Source organism: Ostrea edulis, chromosome 1 (genome assembly GCF_947568905.1).
Source record: "Ostrea edulis chromosome 1, xbOstEdul1.1, whole genome shotgun sequence".
Taxonomy (NCBI): domain Eukaryota; kingdom Metazoa; phylum Mollusca; class Bivalvia; order Ostreida; family Ostreidae; genus Ostrea; species Ostrea edulis.
The window spans coordinates 46,170,302-46,194,441 of NC_079164.1; the positions used below are offsets into that span (position 1 = coordinate 46,170,302).

General features: G+C 35.3%; 2 protein-coding genes across 7 annotated transcripts in view; both read right to left on the reverse strand.

Annotated features, from left to right (window-relative positions):
• The window catches only part of LOC125654344 (testis-specific serine/threonine-protein kinase 1-like), a 46,251-nt gene extending 23,087 nt beyond the window's left edge, over positions 1–23,164 (reverse strand). For 5 of the 6 annotated variants that reach the window (XM_056149030.1, XM_056148926.1, XM_056148884.1 and 2 more), the window contains exons 1-3: positions 11,775–12,942; positions 2,139–2,191; positions 1,933–2,006 (exon numbers count right to left, since the gene is read on the reverse strand). The gene's annotated coding sequence lies outside the window, so the exon portion shown is untranslated. Of the gene's footprint in view, positions 1–1,932; positions 2,007–2,138; positions 2,192–11,774; positions 12,943–18,678 lie in introns of those variants that run through there. The other variant, XM_056148968.1, reaches the window with a different exon arrangement.
• LOC125654936 (uncharacterized) lies at positions 13,119–17,990 on the reverse strand. The gene is made up of 4 exons (XM_056149116.1): positions 17,107–17,990; positions 16,550–16,775; positions 13,485–13,588; positions 13,119–13,255 (listed from the first exon to the last, which is right to left on the reverse strand). Coding segments are annotated over exons 1-4 (693 nt in total). The 5' UTR covers positions 17,469–17,990; the 3' UTR covers positions 13,119–13,254.
• Positions 23,165–24,140: the final 976 nt, after the last annotated feature.

Sequence of the window (24,140 nt, forward strand, 5' to 3'; positions counted from 1 at the left end):
ATTGGTTATTTGATTTGGTTGGTTGTATTTTGTTTAACGTCCCTCTCGAGAAGTTTTTACTCATGGAGACGTTCATTTGACATTTGAGGTCATCAACTCCCTATGTATTGTATAATTGGGCGATAAAGTACAATGTAGGTCGCAGTCCTCCCGCCCGCGCCCTTTGAATTTTTCCTGGACCCGTTCCTGTATAGTTATATTCTATTCATTTATCTTCCTTTCCGCTGAAATGACAACCCTCTTTTTTTATTTACTTTGTAAGATTTGTACTTGACCTTTACTTGCTCAAACTCCTTACATTATAGCCATACTCTTTATCTTAATCCTGTTGATAATTTTCATTTTATGTATAGAGACAATATTTCTATCCATTATGTAGCCCCTCTATCTAACCGGGGACCCTTGCATTACTAGTTACATTATGTAGGTGACCACTGAGCTAACCAGACCGATAAAACAAGGATAGTATTATTACATTATAAACATTAAACGTATAACCTTCTAATGAAGTAGACTGACTTTGACTTGCATAAATGTTTTATCTATTGAACTAAATAAATTTATTTTTTCAAATGTTCAGACGTACATTCAAGAAACCAAAAGATTCAATTAATGCTATATTGTACTACTACTTATAGAATATACCTATATGTACCATTATTGTATTAACTATTTACTGTATATTAATGACAATTCATTGTGTGTTATTCTATTTTCTATAAGGAGAAGAACTCGTAAGTTGCAAGAACTTGTTTCTAATCCTTTTGTATATAGTATATACAATAAAATATGTTCAAATCAAATGGTGGTTATATTAAATTATTGTACAATGTATATCAAAGAATAAGAGTGGCATAAATGCTTGGTGAAGAAAGAAAAATAAACCATACCGACAGAACACAGGCATTCCCTGTCGAATCCGCATCAGCCTCGTAGCGGGCTAACTTGCCAGGCATGATTTTGGCGAGCACGACTTTGGCGTACCCTCCCTGACCCAGAAACTTAACGAAGCGGTATCCGTGTTGATACAATTCTGATTTGATGATATCAATAGAATCTAGATGTTTGTTATCTATTGTATGCCTCCCGCTCTTTTTTGGTGAAGTTGACGACCCTGGCATCATGTTACTAGTACTCTATGCTTTCCCGAAATACCACGGTTTGTTCATTATGACGTCACAATGCTACATGACGTCATGACAAGACAAGCGCTAGCAACATTATGTGTACCATGATAAATGATACGTTATTACCGAGAAACAGTCCATGTATAGAAACAGTCCATGTATAGGACTAGACAAGGACCAACATGAAATTGTATATTGAATATATAAGTGTTACATTACATACGACATGTGGTTATGACTTTCCGATCAAATTATTATATCAATCACCTCTGGCCGGCGCGGGTTCGAATCACGCTCGCGCCGTTAAGTGAGAAAGTTTCCCAGTTTGCTTGCGGAAGGTCGGTGGTCTCTTCCCAGGTACATTAATTGTATCTGGGTTCTCTCTTCCACCAATAAAAACTGGGTGCCACCAGATAACTGAAAAAATTGTTGAGTGTGGCGGAAAACATCAATCAATCAATCGAAAACCGATATAGTCCGGCGAGGGTTGACAAGAGTGTGGTGTGAAATTAAGAAGTATTTTTAAAATGTTGACGGCGGTGCTAGTACCGTTTGAGCGAGCGCAGCTACATAGATATGCTTTGATCAGGTTCAATTTACACAATATGCATTTGCCAAATACTCAGCACATTCATGAATGGAATTATACAACAGAAACAGCCTATTTTAGCTCTCTCCCAAGGTTTCATATTTAATCATGAACAACTGAAGTCCTGTATTAGGGTTTTTGTTAGATTCAAATCACTCTAAAATACCTAACATTAATATCGACAATTATAATTTTACAAACATATACTGTACATACGTTATATTTCTGCTGCCTTCACTTTGACTTCCTTAACCTTTGACGGCGTGTAAACTGCCTTGCCTTTCCTGGATCTGTGTGATAAAAATGTCATTGAAATCCTTGTTTGTAAACTGCGAACAGCACTACTTAATTTAAACTTAAAACACACTTCAATATAATGATAATTTTAAATAAATTGATAAATTCAACACTAATGCACATACCTGCCCAGATCGAAAATTTCTCTCTTTAACACTCCCCTCCCCTTTATGAACACCTATGTAAATTCATAAAATAATCCCCTTGTAGCTATGACATATTTCAGAAGAGAAAATTAGAATAATATTTGATATTATACATAATTCTAGTTTTAACACAAAGATGAAATATTTCAACATTCGCATATAAATATTGAATAGATTGCAACATATTTGAGACCCAATCTAATTAAAATCGGACTTCTTAGATCCGCGCCGTATACTAGATGTTTATGTAGCGATTGTGAGCGTATCTTAGGATATGATTTTAATGAGATTGATTTGAGACCCTCTCCATCGTGGTTTGCATTACCGGACATGTTAAGGAAATAGATTTGTGCAGTTCTTATTTTTGGACGCGAAAAAAAAAATAAAATTTTTATTTAAATTCCAATGCATTAATGGAACGAACTTCTACTACTTATTACCAGCCCGTTAGTTTAGAGATATTGCGTCGCTTTGATGACTCTGGTGCGTCACTGACTGGTAAGATAATGAACAAGTAGTACTGCGAGAATATACTGGGACATAAACAAAACGTTGAAAGCATTACCCACTCTCCTTTTAATTTAGCCTTTAAAAATGGCGTATTTTTAAATAAAAAGCCATTGGTCAAATAGATTTTTACCCTTAATTTTCTAAAGTGATTAATCAGATTGATCACATTCATTTTCAAATCCCATAATTGATGATTTTTATCCGCCAGAATTAATTCCATCGATTTTTTAAATTTTTTTTTTTTTTTTTTTTTTTTGAATAGCTTCAAAAATGGAGTTTGGATACGCATCGGTTGTTTTAATTGGTGTCATTATAAACGCCTCGGTATAAAGAAAAATGTAGTTAATTTGACCAATGTCTTATCTATTTTAAAAAGTGGGGATTATTCGATTGCAAGGAAAGTTCTTGTGTTGGATGTGTATATTAGGTTTTTTCTTTTACAGTTTGACTTGTTATTGTTGTTTTATATCGGTCAAATTCAGTACCTGTGCTCCCTCACATAGTTTAATAAGTTGGTCTTTTTTTTCTTGTTAGAATAATTAATTCCTTTTGATCCTAGTATTTTAATCAGTGTTGTGGTTTGAGTTAAAGTTTATATTTGATGCCATATAACGTATATGCTACATGCCTTACGTTTACGTATATTGCTGGGACGGATCCAGGCATTCTTGAAAGGGGGTTTCTACCATTCATTTTGGTTTTCGGGGGGGGGGGGGTCCACTCAAAATGCGTCAATGTCACATTCGTATTCATTCGGCAAACTTCGACATATTCCGGTACCATGCATCTAGTTAGGTGGAATCGACCGAGGGGATCCGAGTGAGTCGTATCATGACGTACGTGATAACGTAGACATGACGTCACACATCTTACCCTTCACCAACACTGCCTTTCATGCTACACTGAATTTTTGAGCTGGGAGACTACAAAACTACGATGGGCCCAATCCACGTAAATTCACAATCTTAAAGCTTCAGAAGCATTCCTCCATTTACGTCTCTAAGGGGATCCATGTTAGAATCGGTCCTTAGAACCCATTAATTGTCGTAACGGCCTACTACATGGGGCGGCCCTTCTAATGAGACCACAAAAACCGAGGCCACGTCAAAGCAGGTGTGGCACGATAAAGATCCCTCCCTGCTCAAAGGTCATAAGCCCCGAGCATTGGATCCCTTCACAGGCAATGGTGACGTCTCAAAAAATGAGCAAAATATTCTCATTTTACTACCAGCAAATATACATTGTGAGTATTTGCTTAAATTGTAGGTGTGGCACGCGAAAGAACCATCACTGCTCAAAGGTCGTAAGCGCCGAGCAAAGGCCTAAATTTGAAGCCCTTCACCGGTCTTGGTGACGTCTCCATATGAGTGAAATATATTAAACAATATTCAATCAATCATTATAAAACCGTGCAAATGAATAACAATCATTAGAAAGAGCTACAAGTAGTATTCTTGAACAAGATGTGTTTGTGAAACACAAATCCCCCCGATAATTGTCAATCCCAAAGACGACCAAGGTCACAAGGACACAAGGACAAATATCTTAGTGCCAGTAGAAAGATCTTGTCACAAGAAATGCTCATGTGAAATATCAAAGCTCTATCACTTTCTGTTCAAAGGTTTTAAGCAAGGTTAGAGATTTTTCCAAAAATATGTCAAGGTCACAGGGTCAACCATGTTGGTACTCACGGAAAGGACATGTCATCAGTAATACTCATGTGAAATATAAAAGCTTTATCACTTGCTGTTCAAAAGTTATTAGCATGGTTAAAGTTTTCAAAAAGTAGGTCAAACTCCAAGGTCACAGGGTCAAAAATATTGGTACACACGGAAAGGTCTTGTCATAATGACTCGTGTGAAATATCAAAGCTCCAGCACTTACTGTTCACAAGTTATTTTCAGACAGACAGGACAAAAACAATATGATCTTCGATCTCAGAGATATAAAAATTCTAAGCTGGATAAAAGCAGCAAATACTGACGGTCACTTATCTTAAAATCAGTTTAGATGACCTTGAAACAGTATGGTCGGATAAAAGAAACCTTAAGTTCCCAGGGATTCACAGTATTTCCCCCTTTGTGTCCTTATAGGCCTTTCCGAAAACGTGAGTTATCTCTCTTTGTATTCTTACATTTAGTGTGATTATGACAACTTCCGGGTAGTAACACAGTCAAACTGCGCATATATTATATATATAGTTATATTAGTATGGGCGCTGTTCAAAATCGAGAACAGTTGAAATCATTTGTACGAGAGAGTAAGAAAATGTTAATGGGAAAAAAAAAAAAAGAATTTCTTGATCGAGTCGGGAGTGATTTTCGGGGGGAGGGGGGATTTTAAAAATTAAATTGGAAATCACCCAGACATTCATTTGTTTACATATGTCTCCAATAACGACTGACATAATTATTTTGTAGGCAATTTTTTTTCATTATAGATATTTAAAACGTCGAGTGCCTGTGGTGAGAAGATCTTGCATACATGTAAAATGCCCCCCCCCCCCCTTTTCAAAATAAAAAAATCAATTAAATTAGGAAATCAACGCTTTCATTGTTTTATCAGGGCTAAATTTATACCACCACCAATCGACTCTTTCAAAAATAAACCGGATTGCAATCATTAGGTAACTTTCTCCAAAGTACCTGGACGTGCAAATCATTTTGTACACTGCAGCATGAAGCTAGGATTGTTAATATCAACTGATATGTTTGAAATGCAGTAAAATAGGTAACTAAATAATATTTTTTATCAATTTTGTTGAATATTGCTAGACTGATATAAATTATTTTTCATAGACCTGTGTGATCCCAGAAGGGGGGGGGGGGGGGGGGCATATTCTCAAATGTACTCTCTGGGGGATAGGTAAGTTTACACCCCCCCCCCTAATACAATGCTTTTGACGTCTCTGTATCTTCCCTCTTTTATTCGTTTTAGCCCCCTTGAAATCTACTTGATTATGTATAGGCACGTATCGTGTCATAAAAGAAATTGCAATGACAGATTTAGACACCCCCTTTCGCCACAAATTTACAAAATAATTTGAGTAAAACTCCAAATATTTTACTCAAAATGGCTGTATTTACAGGTACATACTCTTGCCAACTATAAATTCAGGGTGTTCAATTATACGTTATCTTATTTTCAAAGCATTGCATGTCTAAATATCAGTTTAAAGATGGTTTGTGACGACGAATTTCTTTATGGTTATACTTGTATTTGAAACTGTATAAAATTTGTGGGCAGACAGCTGGAAATCTGTCAGTGGCCTCTGTTTCATTTACAAGTAGGCCTACAGGCTGGGTTAAATTTTACTCACCAATCGAAGGAGATGAACATTTTCAGAATCCAGATGTGTCAGTCCGACATACCTAGACGTACATCGTGGCATAACTTTCATCGCTGAATGTACATGTACTACATTGATATTGAACAAGTAACTTCTGATATTTTATTATAAATCTGACTGTATTAAAACACGGGCTAAAGATCCTGAGGAAATGTATGCAATATATGATATATACTAATTTCAGTTATAAAACACGTGAAATCCTGGGAAATGGGGGGGGGGGGGGGGTAGTTAGAATAATCTTACTGCGTCTCGGGACAGAACCGTTGTAGGAAATTACATCAGTTTAACGATAGAACATCCTATCGGAGAGGGGGGGGGTGTCCTCCTCTACTTACAACATTAATTTTCTATTATTTTTACAGGCAAAGTTGGTTATTTTCACGTGTATGAAGTAAACCTATGCATTGAGATCTTTTATTAACGTTAACATATTTGTTGGCGTGATTGCTGTAAAATTATACAGCAATATATATGCGGCCTTCTGCACTGTTGATAATGACGCTTCTCGAATATACTACCCGGAAGTCTTAACCTACTGTTACGCAAGCGTACTACGTTCCGGATCAAGGAAAGATAACTCATGTTTTCGGATTGGCCTATAATTACGCAATTGTTCTGAACCAGTCGTTCAGTTCCAGTGTAACATTTCAAGCAATTCTGCAGCATGCGCTTTCGACAAACTATCGTAGATTTTCTGTATTTTTACCTCATTAATATTGATGGTTTATTTGTTTGACATCCTTTCGAAATTTTTGTAACGTGTACAGGTAAAGTACCACAAATTCAGACCGATATTTAGCGCTCAGAGCCGAATCGGTGTGGGTTTTCGAACATGCCAACTCCCGTTGGGATCGGGGTTAGAATAAGTCCTCAGTACCTCTTGCTTGTCTTAGAAGGCGACTAAATGGGGGTGGTCCTTTGGATGGGACCGCAAACACCGAGGTCCCGTGCCACAGCAGGTGTGGCACGATAAAGATCCCTCCCTGCTCAAAGGCCATTAGCACCGAGCCATTGGCCGAAATTTTGCAGCCCTACACCGACAATGGTCAGTGACATCTCCATGAAAGATGATAATAAACAGTGATCAATCTCGTAACTCCTATAAGCAATACCAAATAGATAATTGGGTAAACACAGACCCCTGGACACCAAAGGTGGGATCAGGTGCCTAGGAGAATTAAGCATCCCCTGTTGACCGGTCACCCCCGCCGTGAGCCCTATATCCTGATCAGGTAAACGGAGTTATCCGTAGTGAAAATCAGTGTGCCAAGAACGGTCTATCAATTGGTATGAAATACGTCAGACAGCATTTGACTCAACGATAGGTTACATTAGCAACTAGATCGTTATAGCGACCACAGAATTTGCTAAATGCTAAGCTTAATCGAGACTGTTAAAACCCCCGCACCATCAATTTGTTTTTCAGTAGCTTGCATCGATTTAAAAATGACCATACGCAGAACAAGCTATTGCGTATCGAATCAGTCGAAAGATATTTAAGATCGTCATGACCGCCGCGGTGGCTTAGAGCGTTCGCCCCGCATGCGGAAGGCCGGGTTCGAATCCCGGCCGCGACAGACCTTAGGCGTTGAAATAAGTATAGTGAATGTCACGGGTCCTCGGATATGACCTTTAAACGAATGTCCCGTGTCACAGAAGGTGTGGCATGCTAAAGAACCTTCACTGTTCAATGGCCGTAAGCGTCGAGCAAAAGCCTAAATTTGAAGCCCTTAATTAATCGATCTTGGTGACGTCTCTTGTTTTTAACGGAAATAGTTCATGCGAATATTGAGCCCAATGAAAGCTTTCTTCAAAGACAGGAAACTAATGATACTTAGTGTCTTTAGCTACAGATATTTATTTTGCCCTAAACTTTGAAATATGAGAATTCAGAATTTTAGGTGCTAAGATACATGTACAACACACAGTGATTTCCACTTTTATGACTCATATTGTTAATTTTATTTTTTGAAATATATTTGCTTCGCCAGGGCCCATTTGAAGCTAGAGCCCCATCCCACCCCCTTTGTTCCTTCAACACAATTTCTCCGAATGCCATAATATTAAACCGAAACCGCGCATATATAGAAGACCCTAACTAGTACTTGATATATTCGGAAGGGAGTGATAAAATTTCAGTTAAACTGGTCAGTATTTGCATGATATATGAGAATGGATTTAATTTATACATTGACGTACAGCTCTTTAGAATAAATCCGTGTTGAACCATACCTTCGGGTATATATTAACCCCCACCCCCACCCCCCGTCTTATTTTTTTCTGACCTGCGATAAACACATTTATTTTCTATTTAAACTTATGTTTTTTAAATATACATTAAAGATTATCGAAATCTCTGTTACGCATTAATACGGTGTATAGGCATAGCGGACACTTTCAGTTGAAACGAGCATTTTCAGAGGAAGCGACGGACACTTTCCTTTGAATTTCCAAAACAAAAAATAGAGTCCGCGACGAATAAGGACTCTTACCGAAAAAGGAAGCGGTAAGTTTTTTTTTAAACTCGTCTTGCAAGGGATATTAGTGGTATTACCCTACATGAAGGAGGCATTGTTTATTTATAGTCATGCATTTATTTTCGCCTATTGCACATCACTATTAAGGACCACATAAAATGAAGATATTTAGGGGAGACATATTGTTTTTGTCATTTTTCTTCTTCTTCAACCAAATGTTGTCCAGGCCCTAACTAGAGAACCCATGACTTTAAGACTTCAAACTTGGAACATAAGGAGATGGTATGGAGGAGGAGTGCCCGCCCCAAAAACTTTTGACCTTGACCCACTTATAAAGTCAATCTTCTGCGTCAACATAAAGTCCAGGGGCCCGTTTTACAAAACAACTTACGACAAAGTCGCAAGTCTTAAAGTGTATTACACAGTTGTTACTTTAAATGAATGAAGAAAATTTTTCTGAGGCTTAATTTTCCACATTTTAAAAAAATATTTTGCATTTAGAGCGAATTATCTTACAATAAACTGGAAAATTCCAGCATGTAAAGTTGTTCGTAAGTTCCTTTGTAAAACGCACCCCTGGTCAATAGCTGAGAACCCTTTGACATTACGATTTCAAACTTGGAACGTGGCAAGAGGACATAGATACAAAGTGCAGTTTTTATACAAGGTGCACTGCACCAACATTTTTACCTTGACCCCTTTCTTCATTCAAGGTCAAATTAAGAAAAACATGAATTGACCATAAATTTAGAACGCTTTGACATTAGGACTTCAAACTTAGAATATGAGGAGGGGGAATTCCACCAAAATTTTTGACCTTGATAAAGTCAAGGTAAATTTTTTTATGTCAAAATATAGTCCAGGCCAAAGCTGACTTGACATCCGTTAGGAGAGGGACTTGTAAGTTGTCAGAACTTGTTCCCAATCCTTTTGATTTCATCAATAAAATATGTTCAAAACAAAAACCGTTTGACATTAGAACTTTAAACTTGGAATATGGAGAGGTTATATGGAAGAGGAGTGCACACCACAAACATTTTTTACCTTCATCCACTTACAGTGTCAAGGTCACTCTTTTACATCAAGACTATAACCTGAGAACTATTTGACATTAGGATTTCAAACTTACAACTTAGAAAGCAGAGACTAAGACAAGATGTACTGTACCAAAATCTTTGACCTTGACTTATTTCCTTCAAGGTCACTCTTTTACATCAAAGTATAGTCAAGACTATAACCTGAGAACCCTTTGACATTAGGATTTCAAACTTACAACATAGAAAGCAGACATTAAGACAAGATGTACTGTACTAATTTGTTTGACCTTGACCCATTTCTTCATTCAATGTCATGTTTAAAAAAAAACTTGATGATTTCATAACTAAGATTTGTTTGACATCAAAACTGCAAACTTGTAATATGGAAAAGCAATATTGAGGAGGGGGTGCACATCACCAACATTTTTGACCTTGACCTACTTACATTGTCAAGGTCACTTTTACATCAAAGTATAGTCCAGACCATAATCTGAGAACCCTTTGACATTAGGTTTTCAAACTTACAATATGGAAGGCAGATTTAAGACAAGATGTACTGTACCAATTTTTTTAACCTTGACCCATTCCTTGGAAAGCAGTAAGACGAGATGAGATCATGGTTAAATGCATTGCAGGAATTTTTTTATCTTGATCCATTTCTGAAGCAAATCAAAATCATGTCTCTCTTTAACTAATGATGTCATGTTGGTCAATAAATGATTAAAAAATGTGTTCATTTCTCAAGTAACTTGTTAACCCTTTAACATCAATGCACCATTCTTAGGTGTAATATTGATGCAAGCCGTTGTTATTGTCTCTTACGCTTGCACTCATTATTGTTGCCCCGGTTATTAGACAATCAAACTTTGAAGGGGAGACATCTATTGTTGTTGGGTTTTTTTGTAAAAAAAAAAAAAAAAAAAAAAAAATACCCACTACATGTAGTTGATTGAATGTACCCGGGCTAGTTGTATTCGGCACGTCACAATTTTTCTGATGAAAATCTATCGATTAGTTTTAATCGTACGTATCGGGATCGATATTTCACCTGAAGTCGCACTTGGTGGGGGTCATTGTGTCGCCTGCGTTACACGCAGTGGCGACATATAGGGATCACTATCCGTCGTCGTCTGGCGTCGTCGTCGTCACAAAAAAAAATTCTGTCAATTTTCTCAAGAACCACATGGGGAAACTCCCTGATATTTGGCACAGAGCATCAGTGTGGCCAACTGTATTGTGTAAGACATTTTCGAATCTGTCGCTTATCAACTTCCTGTTTGCCGGGACTTGGAATTTTTTACAGCAAAAAAATTTCTGTAACAGTTCTCTCAAGAACCACATGGAGCAACTCCCTGATATTTGGCACAGACCATCAGTGTGGCCAACTGTATTGTGTAAGACATTTTCGAATATGTCGCTTATCAACTTCCTGTTTGCCGGGACTTAGAATTTTCTACAGCAAAAAAATTTTTTGCTGAAGATTTTATTTTATGATTAACTGAAGGACAGTATTTTTATGTACAAAAGGACAGTATTTGTAGTTCCCATACTGAAGGACAGTATATGTGATTTCAGAACAGCACTAATTATGATTTTTCTTGAGAAACAGTAAATTGGATATATAAAAAGACAACAAGACTAAGCAGTAAACCCAACAGATAATTACTTATGGTTATTACCATTGTCTTGAAGAGCACAGTAACAGGTTGATACTTATTTTCAAACATATGTTTTCATTCAGTCTACATTTAATAAATGTCTTAATTTCAAACAGATTCTCCCAAAAATTCCATTCCATAATAATGTCTCATCTTTCAATTTCAATTAAGTTATCGTTAAAGAATGTTTAGTAATTCTCAAAACCTTTAAAAGGAGTATTAAACTGACAAAAACCATTTGAATAATTTACTTTTTCAACATTATACGTGATATATTACATATAGAATGAAGTAGCAGGCGACACATGTCTTCCGGGGAAGACTTAATACTGCGTTGAACAACACTACCCCCTTCCAACTCTTTTCTGATCTTGGATGTGTACACTATTTTGTACTCGTCATTTGTAAATATACATTAAAGATCATCTAAAAATATCATATTCAGCGATGGAAAGAATTACTAAATATAATCACTGATAACGGGATTTTTACTAATACGTAACAGAGACGAAAATAACATTTTTGATTAACCTCAATTTCATCAATACAGATCTAATTTTACAAAATGATTTGATGTTTACCTGATCAAGATATAGGGCTCACGGTTGGTGTGACCGGTCGACGGGATGCTTACTCCTCATAGGCACTTGATCCCATCTCTGGTATATCCAGGGGTCCGTGCATGCCCAACTCTCTATTTTTTATTGCTTATAGGAGTTATGAGATTGATCATTGTTTGTTATCTTCACCTTTCATATTCTATTCAAATTTTAGCCTTCTTTTGCTATAGTCCTGTGGGGATCCGGGTAAGAATAGATCCTCAGTACCCCTTACTCTTCGTAAGAGGCGACTAAATGGGACGGTCCTTCGAATGTGACCGCAACAACCGAGGTCCCGTGTAGCAGTAGGTGTGGCACGATAATGATCCCCCTCTGCTCAAAGCCGTAAGCACCGAGCACAGGCCTAAATTTTGCAGCCCTTCATTGATAATGGTGACGTCTCCACATGAGTAAATTATCCTCGAAAGGGACGTTAAACAACATTTTATCAATCTTTTGGAATAAATTGGTAAGAGGACCAACTGTTGAAGATGATTGATTATGGTTTGACGCCGTATTGGCAATATTTCAGCCACTTTACAGTTGAAGAAAAATGTTGACAAAATTTTCTGTATAAACCTGTCATGCCCAAAAATTTCAAACGAAAACCCTCCAACTGAAATTTTCTTTCCCTTATAGCTTGTACCACGTGGTTAGAATCCACATGTATATGTGATCTTTGTTTTTTGGGTTTTTTTTTTTTTTTTTTTTTTTTTTTTTTTTTTTTTTTTTTTTTTGCCTTCCTGGCTGCTTGTTGAGGGCGAGATGATGTAGTGCTTGTATGTTTTTGTGTCGCTGGCATTTTATTTGTGTTTTGAATTTTTGCAATTTATGAAAACCAGAAAAATGTAATGTAAATCGGAGTCATTTATTCTACGGATAAATTTAATTTGAAGATTCAATTACTTAAATAGATGGAATTACGGGATTACTCTAGTATATAATATTTTTAGAAATGAATATGACTCGAGTAATGGACTTTTGAGGGTAACTATCTCTCCTGCAATGCGATTAATTAAAACCGTCCCAATCATAGTTCTTGTATTAGTTGATCCAGCGCCTTTTATGCTGACAGAATGCGACTTGCGATCTGGAGTTGTCCCCACTTTAGTATTTGCGCGAACTTTCGGCGAGTCTTCAGGGGGAGATTGTGTCTGTTAACAATAATTTAGATAATCAATTTACGATTTATCAGAATGCCACTTTACTGAGCAGAATAAAAAAAAGTTATGGTACAAATGTTTGCTATAAAATATTAATGCAGCATTTAAAGTTGCACGGGAAAAGTTTTTTCTTACAGTGATCAAATGAAATATTTTGGTCACTCGCCTCCCATTTGGAACGATTCAGTTGTCTTCGAGTTGGTTCACTTCCATTTAACCAAGGATCCTCCAGTACCTCTCGGATAGATGGACGATGGTTTGGTGCCAATTGCAGCATCTTCTTTATTAACTCTATGCAGTCTATCAAAAAGGAGAAATTTTACATTGATATATTGTGTATCCTTTAATTTAACCTACTCAGAAGGACGGCTTGTGCGATTGCATGTATCTAAACTATATTTCAATTTCAGGAAAGGTGAAGATAACGAACAGTAATCAATCTTCTTTTTTCAATTACATTTATTGTATTTGTTAACCTTAACTTATTTTCGTATAAATGAGAAAAAATACTTGAAAACAAATATCTTACCACGTGTTTATGGGAGTTAAGTTTGGAGTGGTTTTCCAATTCTCTTGGAAGGCACTTGTCGAGGAAATCTTGGGATACTTTTTGTTGGTTACCTTAATGGCAACCTGATTGTAAAGAAAGAAAAATGACTGCAGCGAACTCTCTGATTAAGATGCGGAATGTATTGTAATGCATCGGATGTTAAACACTCTAACAATTGTCACTAAATAAAGTTGATGATTTATTCAAGTAGATGTTTTTGGCTATATTTAGCTCCAAAACTTCATTAGTTATTTTGGATTTCAAACATTTCGGTTGAGCATCACTGAAGAGACATTATTTGTCGAAATGCGCATCTGGTGCATCAAAATTGGTACCGTATACGTTTTACATTATGGCCCCTGGGTCCAGGCCTCTGCTGGTGGACTGTTAGTCCCCGAGGGTCTCTACAGCCCAGTAGCTTAGTACTTCGTTACTAGCTTGAAAATACGGATGTATATTTAATTGCTGTTATAAAATTTAGAAATTCATTTCAAAATTAAGGATTATCTCCCTCGTACATAGCTCTTATCCTTGGACGAATTTGGCTCCACTTTTTTGGCACGCTGTTTTTGGCTATATTTAGCTCCAAAACTTTCATAGTTATTTTGGATTTCAAACATTTCGGTTGAGCATCACTGAAGAGACATTATTTGTCGAAATGCGCATCTGGTGCATCAATACAAGCTGTAACTGACGGTAAATAAATTGAAAAAATAAAAGTCAACATATTTGTGATTGAATATATATAGGGGAAATTGGGGCAAGTGGGACACTTTAGATTATTTTTGATATTCCATAGTAATAGAGATGTATTTATAAAAGTTTAATGTCATGCAATAAAAGATAGATATCTTAAATTTCATTTCTCAGGTATGAAATTCTTTCAGAAGCATTACTCCAAAAGAAGGGAGACAAATCGTATAACTGCTGAGTGTCCCAGTTGCCCTTCTGTAATGGGGTAACTGGGACAACAATGTTGATACCTGAAGTTAGAAGATTAAGTGGGGACAAGGACAAACGAGGGGTTCCTCCTCTCCCTCCAACCCGTTTTCCTAATCCCTCCTCATCCCATCTTGTCGTTCAGCCCCTTCAATTCTCTCCCCAGCCCGTTTTCCTCCCCTCGATCCCCCCCCCCCCCCCCCTCCTTTCCCGATCAATCTTGACATTAAACAAAGGTAAAACCGGCAAAGTGCTTCAGATTCGATTATCTATTAAATATTGAGCATAAGTTCAATTATATTACTATCAATTGTCAACCCAAATCCACAGTTAGCCATTTCTAGAATATGACCAACAAGCTGATTCTCTTGATCCGATGTGAAGTACACGGTTGGTCGGGAGGCTGGGGCATCAGTATCTTGTTCTCATTTCGCACTCATTTCATGCGTAGATTTTAGTATTGCATACAGTAATTCTGCAGCTTTGCGAAAGCATAGTTTATCACATGTAGGCCTAATTTTTACTCAATCTGATTAAAATAAGATCTTTGATCCGCTCCGTTATTGTTATGTCGCTACACAAATTTGGTAAATGGCTTCAAGGACATCTTACCTATAGATGCATTTGGTTTTTCTGTGTGGGAGGAAATAAGTTTTGGCACAACCCATGAGGCCTTGGAGAAGCTAAGATAATAAATTTATCAGTTTACATTCCTCTTACCCTAAAGAAACTTCATACCAAAAATGGCAACAAATCAATTTGCCTAGTGGTTTTCAAGAAAAAATTTAAAATGTAAAATGTTTAACGGACAACGACAATAGTCCACCTAAGTCACTTGGACATCTGATTTACTAGCCTAATTATTGAGGAATTCTGACAAGTATTCAAATTAACAAGCCCCAATGGTGCATGCTTGTGACAAACCACTAGACCAAATACATACTATACAGACCCCAGATCATCCGAACATCAATTCTTTTGAGCCTTAATTGTAACTATTTCTGAATTATCTCATTTTCAGATTTTAAGTCTGACTTGAAGATAAACATTAATCTTTCTAAAGACAAATTCAATTAATAAATATGGCATACCTGTGCCAATGTAACATGCAAAACATAATGTATTAGAAATAACAATCAACAGTTCAACTGGTCAGTTTAATCAAATCACTGATTCTTTAACATTATCATGATTATCATAAATAGCTAGATCAGTGATGCAAAAAATATCTGACCAGCTTAGGCTTAAAATAAAAACTAAAGTGTTTCCGCTAACCTGATCGACCTAATGAATGATACTTCCTACCTGGTACAGTTAACAAATTGTTTAAGAGATTATTGAATATACATTGTTTTGGAGCTAATACTTATTACAGATGATCATGTAATTAATATATTTATTACAGCTTACCAAGTTGCAACAATAGTGAAAATTAAGTCCCTTGTGTTCATAATGTTAACCTGCAAGGAGTTGCTGATCACATTGTTTCTTTGAGTATGCAAAAACAATTTTAATTTGTTTTCAAAGATATTCACTGATTCTTAAGTCCCAATCACCTAACTACCTACCCTTATTTTGTCTTAGATGTTAGCAGAAACACAACAATTATTATTCTTAGCCTTATTTTGTAACATTATGGTCAAGCTCAACCTTTTCACTACACTGTACCTCAACTTCTCCATTTTTATAAACATTTTCATGTTTATCAGTTATTTTCTCCTAAAATGTATTCAAAGATATTCAGTTACTTGTGGTCTGCAATTTATGAAGTTATGTGTGTTCAAAGTTTTTGAAAACTTTTATCAACTAGCAGGGGTAATTCATAATCTTTTCAGCAGTAGTAGGAATGAAGGCAGCAGGTGGCAACAGAATTATGATTAATATAGCATACAAGTGTTTCAGCCACATTCATGTACATATGATTGTAATCATAATTGTTGATATATCCTATACCTTACACTCACTAAGCGTAATCAACAATAAATTGGAGACGACCAAAGAACTTAATACTAATCTGATTGGCATGTCAAATTGTATTAATCCTTTGCATTATACACCAGCACACTGCCTTTGCATAGAAATCGAGTGCAATATCCAGTCGTTACCTGTTTCAAAAAGTCCCCACCAAGAGAGCGTCGTGCTTTGTTCACAATTACATTAGCGCTGGCAGGCTGGAGTTGTACCAGCTTCACGGGCATTACCCTTCTGATAGGTACTAACAGTGGATCATCTGGTCGAACCCTCTTCACATCTGTATTTTCTTTAAATGGGCTCCTTATTTCTCTCTTTTCTATGAATCTTTTAGAGGGGGAAGGCACACAAACATTAAACCTATATGAGATTGAAGGTAAATCATAAGATCAAGATTTTTTTTTATTATTAAAGCCACACATATTGAAACAAATGAAATATCTTTATGGCAATAATATGTTGAACAAAATCTGCATGAAAGTGATTCCCCCCTTCAACACACACATTTACTTAAGACTTTGATACTTATTGATTTAAAATCGATTAAATATGCAGTTATAAACGTATATGAACCTAGTGAGTTGTATTCTATCAACGAGTTTGGCTTGCCATTTTGAAGTTGGGGAAAAAAAGGTCACGGGGGTATTTATCGACTTTCTAAAGTGAGCAGGGTTATTTAAATGTGACTGACCTTTGCAGTGTGAGTTGAACAGATGCTTTAAAAGATTCCCTCATAGTTGCTGCTTCCTTTTCCAGTTTTAATACTCTTTCGGTACTTCTGAAACACTTCTGACACACACCTGTGTCAGTTGGATATACCACACTATCCGAAATTCCGCACACATCTTTCAAAACTTTCATTCGGTCCGTGGAAAGTCGGAGTTTTTTGTCCAGGTATTTGTTGATTTTAATGTTGCCATCAGTGTCAACAGATTTGCTCACAAATGAAAACCCACAGATAAGGCAAATGTTCCCCAGAGGATAGACTTTTCGTGGGGTAGTCCGAGTACTCCCATGTGTTCCAACTGGCGCTGCCATGTTTTGTTTTTTCATTCGGAAGTTTAAACATTCGGAACTTTTCGAGGCTTACCGTTATTTACTTTTACATCCAAAGATGTAAGCAGTGACGATTTGATTGGCCAAACCAAAGTTGACACCGACGTGACCCCACACGGGATGTCTTCAGATCTTTGTGTAGCGACATAACAATAACGGAGCGGATCAAAGATCTTATTTTAATCAGATTGAATTTTTACTGCTTTTTTCATAGACGATTAAGACCACTTTACTTGTTTGGGGTTTTGGATTTTCTTTCGTCTTGCCATTACACCTACTCAAAACACTTGTTCAAACATGCACACACCATATACATGTAATCATAAGCAAATTATAACGACCTTTATTATGTTTGAAATCTAAGATTATTAATTGAATCAAATTTGCGATGTGTCAGAATAGAGAATTATAAATTTATTATCTATCCTTTAAACATTATGAACTATCCAAAATCCTGCACAATTCACCAGTTCTAAGGATATCATTTTATTTGAAATGCATAAAATCTGATACTAAAATACAACTTGAACACCTGTCCCACTTACCCCAATTCAAAAAGGAAATAGTCATGTGGAGAATAATATACATTTAAATAATTATTATTGTAATTATTGTACTGGCATTACTACCAACACGTTAAATGAATAACGAAGATTTGGAAACAGCAGTGGTTTTAACAGAAATGGTTGAGAATAACCCCATTCGCAATTATTTTAAATTGCACAATGTGTTTATCAAAATTATCAATTTGTGACGTCACAATATCTCAGACCACAGCATCCGGTACGATGTCGTATATTAATTCAATTTTCGTAAATACTCTAATAAATTTTAATGTGATAAGATATAAATACTTTGCAAAAAAAATGTTTATATCAATATTAACATATGAAATTTTCCGCTTCTAAGTATTTTATAAGGTGCATGGTTGTATTTTGTAAAAGCCGTCATGAAAATAAATGGTGTCTTTATCCCGAAGGAGTTTCTTATTCTGAAATTCAATGGGTCATTCATAAATTGCATGGTACTCAACATTTTTCGCGAGTGTTTGTTACGTTTTACAAATCGAGGTATTGGAAAGTGATTAAAACGTTTATCCATATAATTTTAACAAATCAAATTGTTAAATAATTTGTATGATAACAGTTATAATATCTACATCGACAACCCCCCTTCTTATTGCGTAACATACACAAAATGTGCTTACCTTTCGGATCAAAGACCCGATAATTGTTCTGTTTATTTCGTCTTCAGCTGCCAAATTTCACTTTTTAGCAGACGACACTGAGGTAATGTTTTCAACAGAAGAATTTCATACTAGGGCTATAAAGGATTTTTCAGATACCGATGAAAAATATTACAGTGTCCCAGTTACCCCGATGTCCCAGTTGCCCCAATTTACCCTAACTTAATAGAATCAGAGTGAATCTGAAGCAATAAACCCGTAAAGTTAGCAAAAAATGTGAATCCATGAATCATTGTCATCCTGTCAGTAATTCCTGCTCGTAACCTCCGATGTGCATTGACCTTGGAGCTCACCAGTTCGGAAAAAGCGAAAGAGAGACACTGAGCCCGTGTTTAACAAATTCAACTTTCGGCAGCTCCCTGCTACAGAGTTGCGCATGCGCATTGTAACTTTTTCTTTCGCTTTGAATCCTGAACGGTAAACAAATTCAGTCATGATTGCGCTAGCTATTTTCTGTGTGGTATGTTCCTTTTTAATCATTTGTTAAATTAATATGGTGACGGTGCTACCGTTTGAGCGAGCGCAGCTTCATGTATGTACAGATTAAATTTTGTAATGTTCATGCTTTGATCAGGTTCAATTTAAACCCCGGGCACTGGAAGTTAATGTAAATATATAGTATGTGCATGTATAAAAATATATCCACATTTGGTATGGACCCCCCCCCCCCCTCCTTTTTTATACATGCACATACTATATATTTACATTAACTTCCAGTGCCCGTGATTTAAACAATATATCTATTGTAATGTTCATGCTTTGATCAGGTTCAATTTAAACAATATCTATTTGCCAAATAATCACATATATGGCAAGGAATAAGGACTCTGTTTTTAAGTGCTTCTTTTGTACCCAAGGTTACATGCTCTATATTCCTTTATACAAAAGTTACAGAAAGGGTACAACACAAATCATGGAAATTGAAAGTAAGAATTACATGAGGTGGCTCTACATAACCTAGGGTACAATGGGTACAGAAGTTAAAATGGTCTGTTGGATGCAGCTGATTGGTCAAGAATGTAACATGTCCACGCCTCCGATTACCTGTAGCTATTGCTACCTGTGATTATGACCTCGTCCTATCTGAACAATCAATTACAATTGATTCTATCTATTATTTCTGCTGTGTGTACAGCATCTTTCATATCTATAACTGGATTTAATTCCATGATGTGTCAGTTCAATCATTATATCATCTAAGATTTTGGTGATGAAGAAATAATGTTAAATCAGGTTTATTTTATTTATGATTCAAAAGTAAAATAAAAGAAATATGGATTTATAAACATGATAAATGCTTTATTTTGGTGTAATCATAGTCAAATAATTGAAAGATATAATGACCAATTTGAAAATTAAAACAAATTAAATATATAGAAAGAAATATTATAAAACATTCATAAATGTTAATTGGGTTCAGGACTTAATTGTGCTCATGCAGAAGTATATGAGTGAATAATATTTTAAATATATGCATTGTATTGTAAAAAAAAAAAAATTGTGAATGGGGTTGCTTCAAAATGAATATTCATATTATAATATAGTATTTTCTATATATAAGCTATCTTTAGCACTGTACTTTGACAAACTTAGATTTATCTTTCCAAACATGTCGTCATGCATATATAATATATCAATTGTCTTAGTTTAGCTTATATCACTTTGGCTAGCAATGATTTGGATGCTCACATTTGAATAATGAAAAAGAGTTCAGCTTATAAGTACCTTTATTTCAAATGCAATACTTATTTAAGGTGCAATCATATAATCATGCAGTCATCAGACACTTTGCATTGCAAATTATCTTATAAAAAGTCATTTACATTTTTCTTTGATAATATAAATTGGCATGTGATGTATAATTGCTTTTATTGATAAAGTACTACTTTGCAGTGACACAGATTAAAAATTTAATTATAACCATTATTCAGATCAATAGTTATAATTATCATTCAGTGCTCTGTAAATAGCTGTACAAGATAGGGGTGTGTCTAGTGCAAGCTTATTTAGGGTTCTTCTTTCACATCTTTTCTACTTCAAAGAGCACACCTGTGGTAGAAGGAATGTAGAAAAAAAAGTCACCGATAAGAGAAAACATTTTGTAAATGTCAATGTTTTTAATTTAAATCGCTTCCACAAGGAACCTCCTATCAGAAATATGCCTTGACCCAGTATGAAGGTCATTTTTGACAAGGTCACAGGGTACTACATGTAAGTAACGTATTAAAATATGGTTTTAGCCATATACTTTGAAATGAAAAAAAAAATCAAAGCTTATACTTTAGATAAAGGGTACTTTAGACTTAAAGGTATGTCCTGACCCTAAACCAGAGTAATTCAGATAAGGTCAAGGACACCAGTTTTATAAGAATAAAATTCTTGCCATAACCATAACTTTGTTGTGGAAAAAACCAAGAAGATTATACAAGACATGAATGATACTTGTGATTTTGAGAGGTGTAACAACCCTGCACTATGATTGTTTTAACAAGGTTAGAAAGAAATATCATTAATACAAAAGTCAAGGTCTCAGAGTTCAAGATATATCTTAGAAATTTAAAATTTGAAAGGACAAAACCTTGGATTGGAAGAGTCACGGTCGTAGAACTGAGAATTTAAATATTTTTGGTCCATGACAATTTGATGCTTGGACTGTTGATAGATTTTGATACTCACTGCAATTTTTGCTCTCAACATGCATTCATTCCTTATAACATTTCCATTAGAATTTGGACAAAATAGCAGAGTTCTTTAAGCTATTTTAAAGTGAACCTTTTCTGTTTACCTTGCAGGGTCATCAGTCCTTAATCCTTGAGACAGCTCTAGTTAGTCTTATTTTGACATTTTATGATTGCAGCAATTGCAAGATATTGAACTATTGTTACATTTTTGTGACAGATGATTGAACAATCTAATTAAAATCAGACCCTAAGATACGCTCACAATCGCTTATGCAGAGTATACAGCATGAATTTAAGAAGTCTGATTTTAATTATATTGATGATTGAAATACCGATTTTAGGTGAAGATGTTTTAATTTATTTCAGGTTTATGAAGAAGAGGACATGGGTTTGATTCTCAGAATAGCAGTTTATATATACATTAACATGCCTTAGATGAATATATATTTAGTTTGCTTTGCACATATTTTTATTTTTTTATGCACATTTTCCTTTATATTTCTCATGATATATTTAAAATATTATGTATGGATGGTGATGGCTGGGGTTGAGTTATATATAATTTAGTATGAAAACAACCTAATTTTTCCCAATTTCGTGTATATAAAGATCTTTATAACACAATTGAAGCTCTTTCTCTCTGCTTGCTGAAATCTTTACTACTTTTCTAACACTTCTACTGCACCAATCTAACACCATTATAGGTAGTGTACGGACAGTCTAAGACATGGGTTCAATTCCCATCACTACCAGAGTTGAATACATTTTTGTAATAAATTATAACACACTGCATGGCTTAATTTAACCTCACTGTTACATTGTTGTTTTTCTCTATTGAAAGAATTTATTTTATAGTTTTAGTAATGAAGTAATGATGATTTATTTTACAGTACCGTTGTAATCGTATTTACTTTCTTGAATTTAATGAAAACAAAAAGAATATAAGAATATTTCTATTTTAAGAATATTCATTGCAGTATTTTTATAATATAGATTTTGTACACTGTTTGAAAAGATCTTTTTCGTGCTGTATTCATTTCTTAATTGTTCATATAGAGGACCAGTTCCTTTCCAAGGGGAAATAATCAAGAAAAGGCAAAATATATAGTGGGGTCATTAAAAAAAATTCTTTTGAAGAACCATCGTGGCAGATAAGGTGAAACTTTTGTGAAAGCTTCCTGATATAATGTTGATTCTAAATAATTGAAAGCATCACCCCAGGAGTAGGGTGGGGCTACAATAGGGAATCAAAGTTTTACATTGGAATATGTTGGAACAAATCTTAAACAATCTCCTTCCCAAAAGCAACTGGACCAAAAAATGGTAAATCTTATGTGAAAGCTTCTTGACATAATACATGATACTCTAAATTGTTCAAATAATGACCCCTTGGTAGGGTTAATTGGGACACAATAGGGGATCAATGTCTTAATTGGGCTATTTTAAAAAAAAAATCAAAATCTTCCCCAAAAGCACTATCGATCTGCAAATCAAAGTTGTGTTGACTAAATTATTTTGCATTTTAAATTATGGACCCTGGGTTAGAGTTGGCTAAAATCAGGATTGAATTTTAAGTAATACTTGTATACAAAAAAAAAAAGAGGAATCTTCTCCATAACTGTTAAGGCCATGTTTGTTATATTGATACTAAAGCATTCCTATCTTGTGTGGATTCAGAGACCCCCTATAGTTATGGTAGGGTCATAAGAATGGAGTCTCAAATTTTCTTGGGAATATAAAGGAGAAAATTCTTTTAAAAATCTTAAGAACAGCAGGGCTCAAATACTCAGGTGAGCTTTGTGGCACATACACCTCTTGTTTCAAGAATAAACATTATAACTTAAGTTGCTCCTGACCTGAGGGTGTGTCAATACCCTATCATAAGGTAATTGACTGAGGTTAAGGTCACAACATTTTGTGCATAGTTTTGATCCAATAAAAAAACCCCATGGTGGGTATTAGTCCTTCTATGACATCTCTGGATAGGATGATGATCTTAAAAGATCAATCTGCTTCATTTTTCTGTATTTTAAGTCATTAGCTTTAGAAGTTTTGTGTTAGTGTTTGTGTTACTGTTATTCAGTGGTAAGGTTGAGTTTACCTAAAAAAAACAAACACATTCTAATGCAACTGTTTTGTAAAATGCATTTTGATTGCCTAATGCACTGTAGTTTGCGGCAATAAAACGAGCATTTACGAGACGGAGAGTATTTGATTAATGCGTCAATTTACTGCCTAGATTTTCCATGAAGACCCTATTGGAAAATGCACATTTCTGGTATATACCCATGTTAAATCAGGCCATGTGTTGAGCAAAACATTTGGAAAACAATACGGTATGGATTTTTATAATGCAATACTTAGCAAGAAACTGCTTGAATGGTACCTGTTATGAGTTGATGTATCAGTATGATACACAGTTAGATACATGTACATGTACTTGAACATGTCCAATATCGATCAATAAATTTATATTGATGTCATAAGTTGATTCAGCCTAAATGGTAACACAGGATCCACATAATAATAATAAAAGATTTCAGTTACATTTTTATTGCAATTAATTTATAGGCATCGGGTTTATTAACACATGACATAGTTTGGTCAAATTGATATGCAAATAATTCTTAATTTGGTTATTTATTGCATGCTTTCTTACCTGAAACCTTTGATAGGCCCTTTTTAGACAAATATTTTTTCAAAGGTTTTAGTGTAATTTTTTTTAAATGTTGACACTATGTA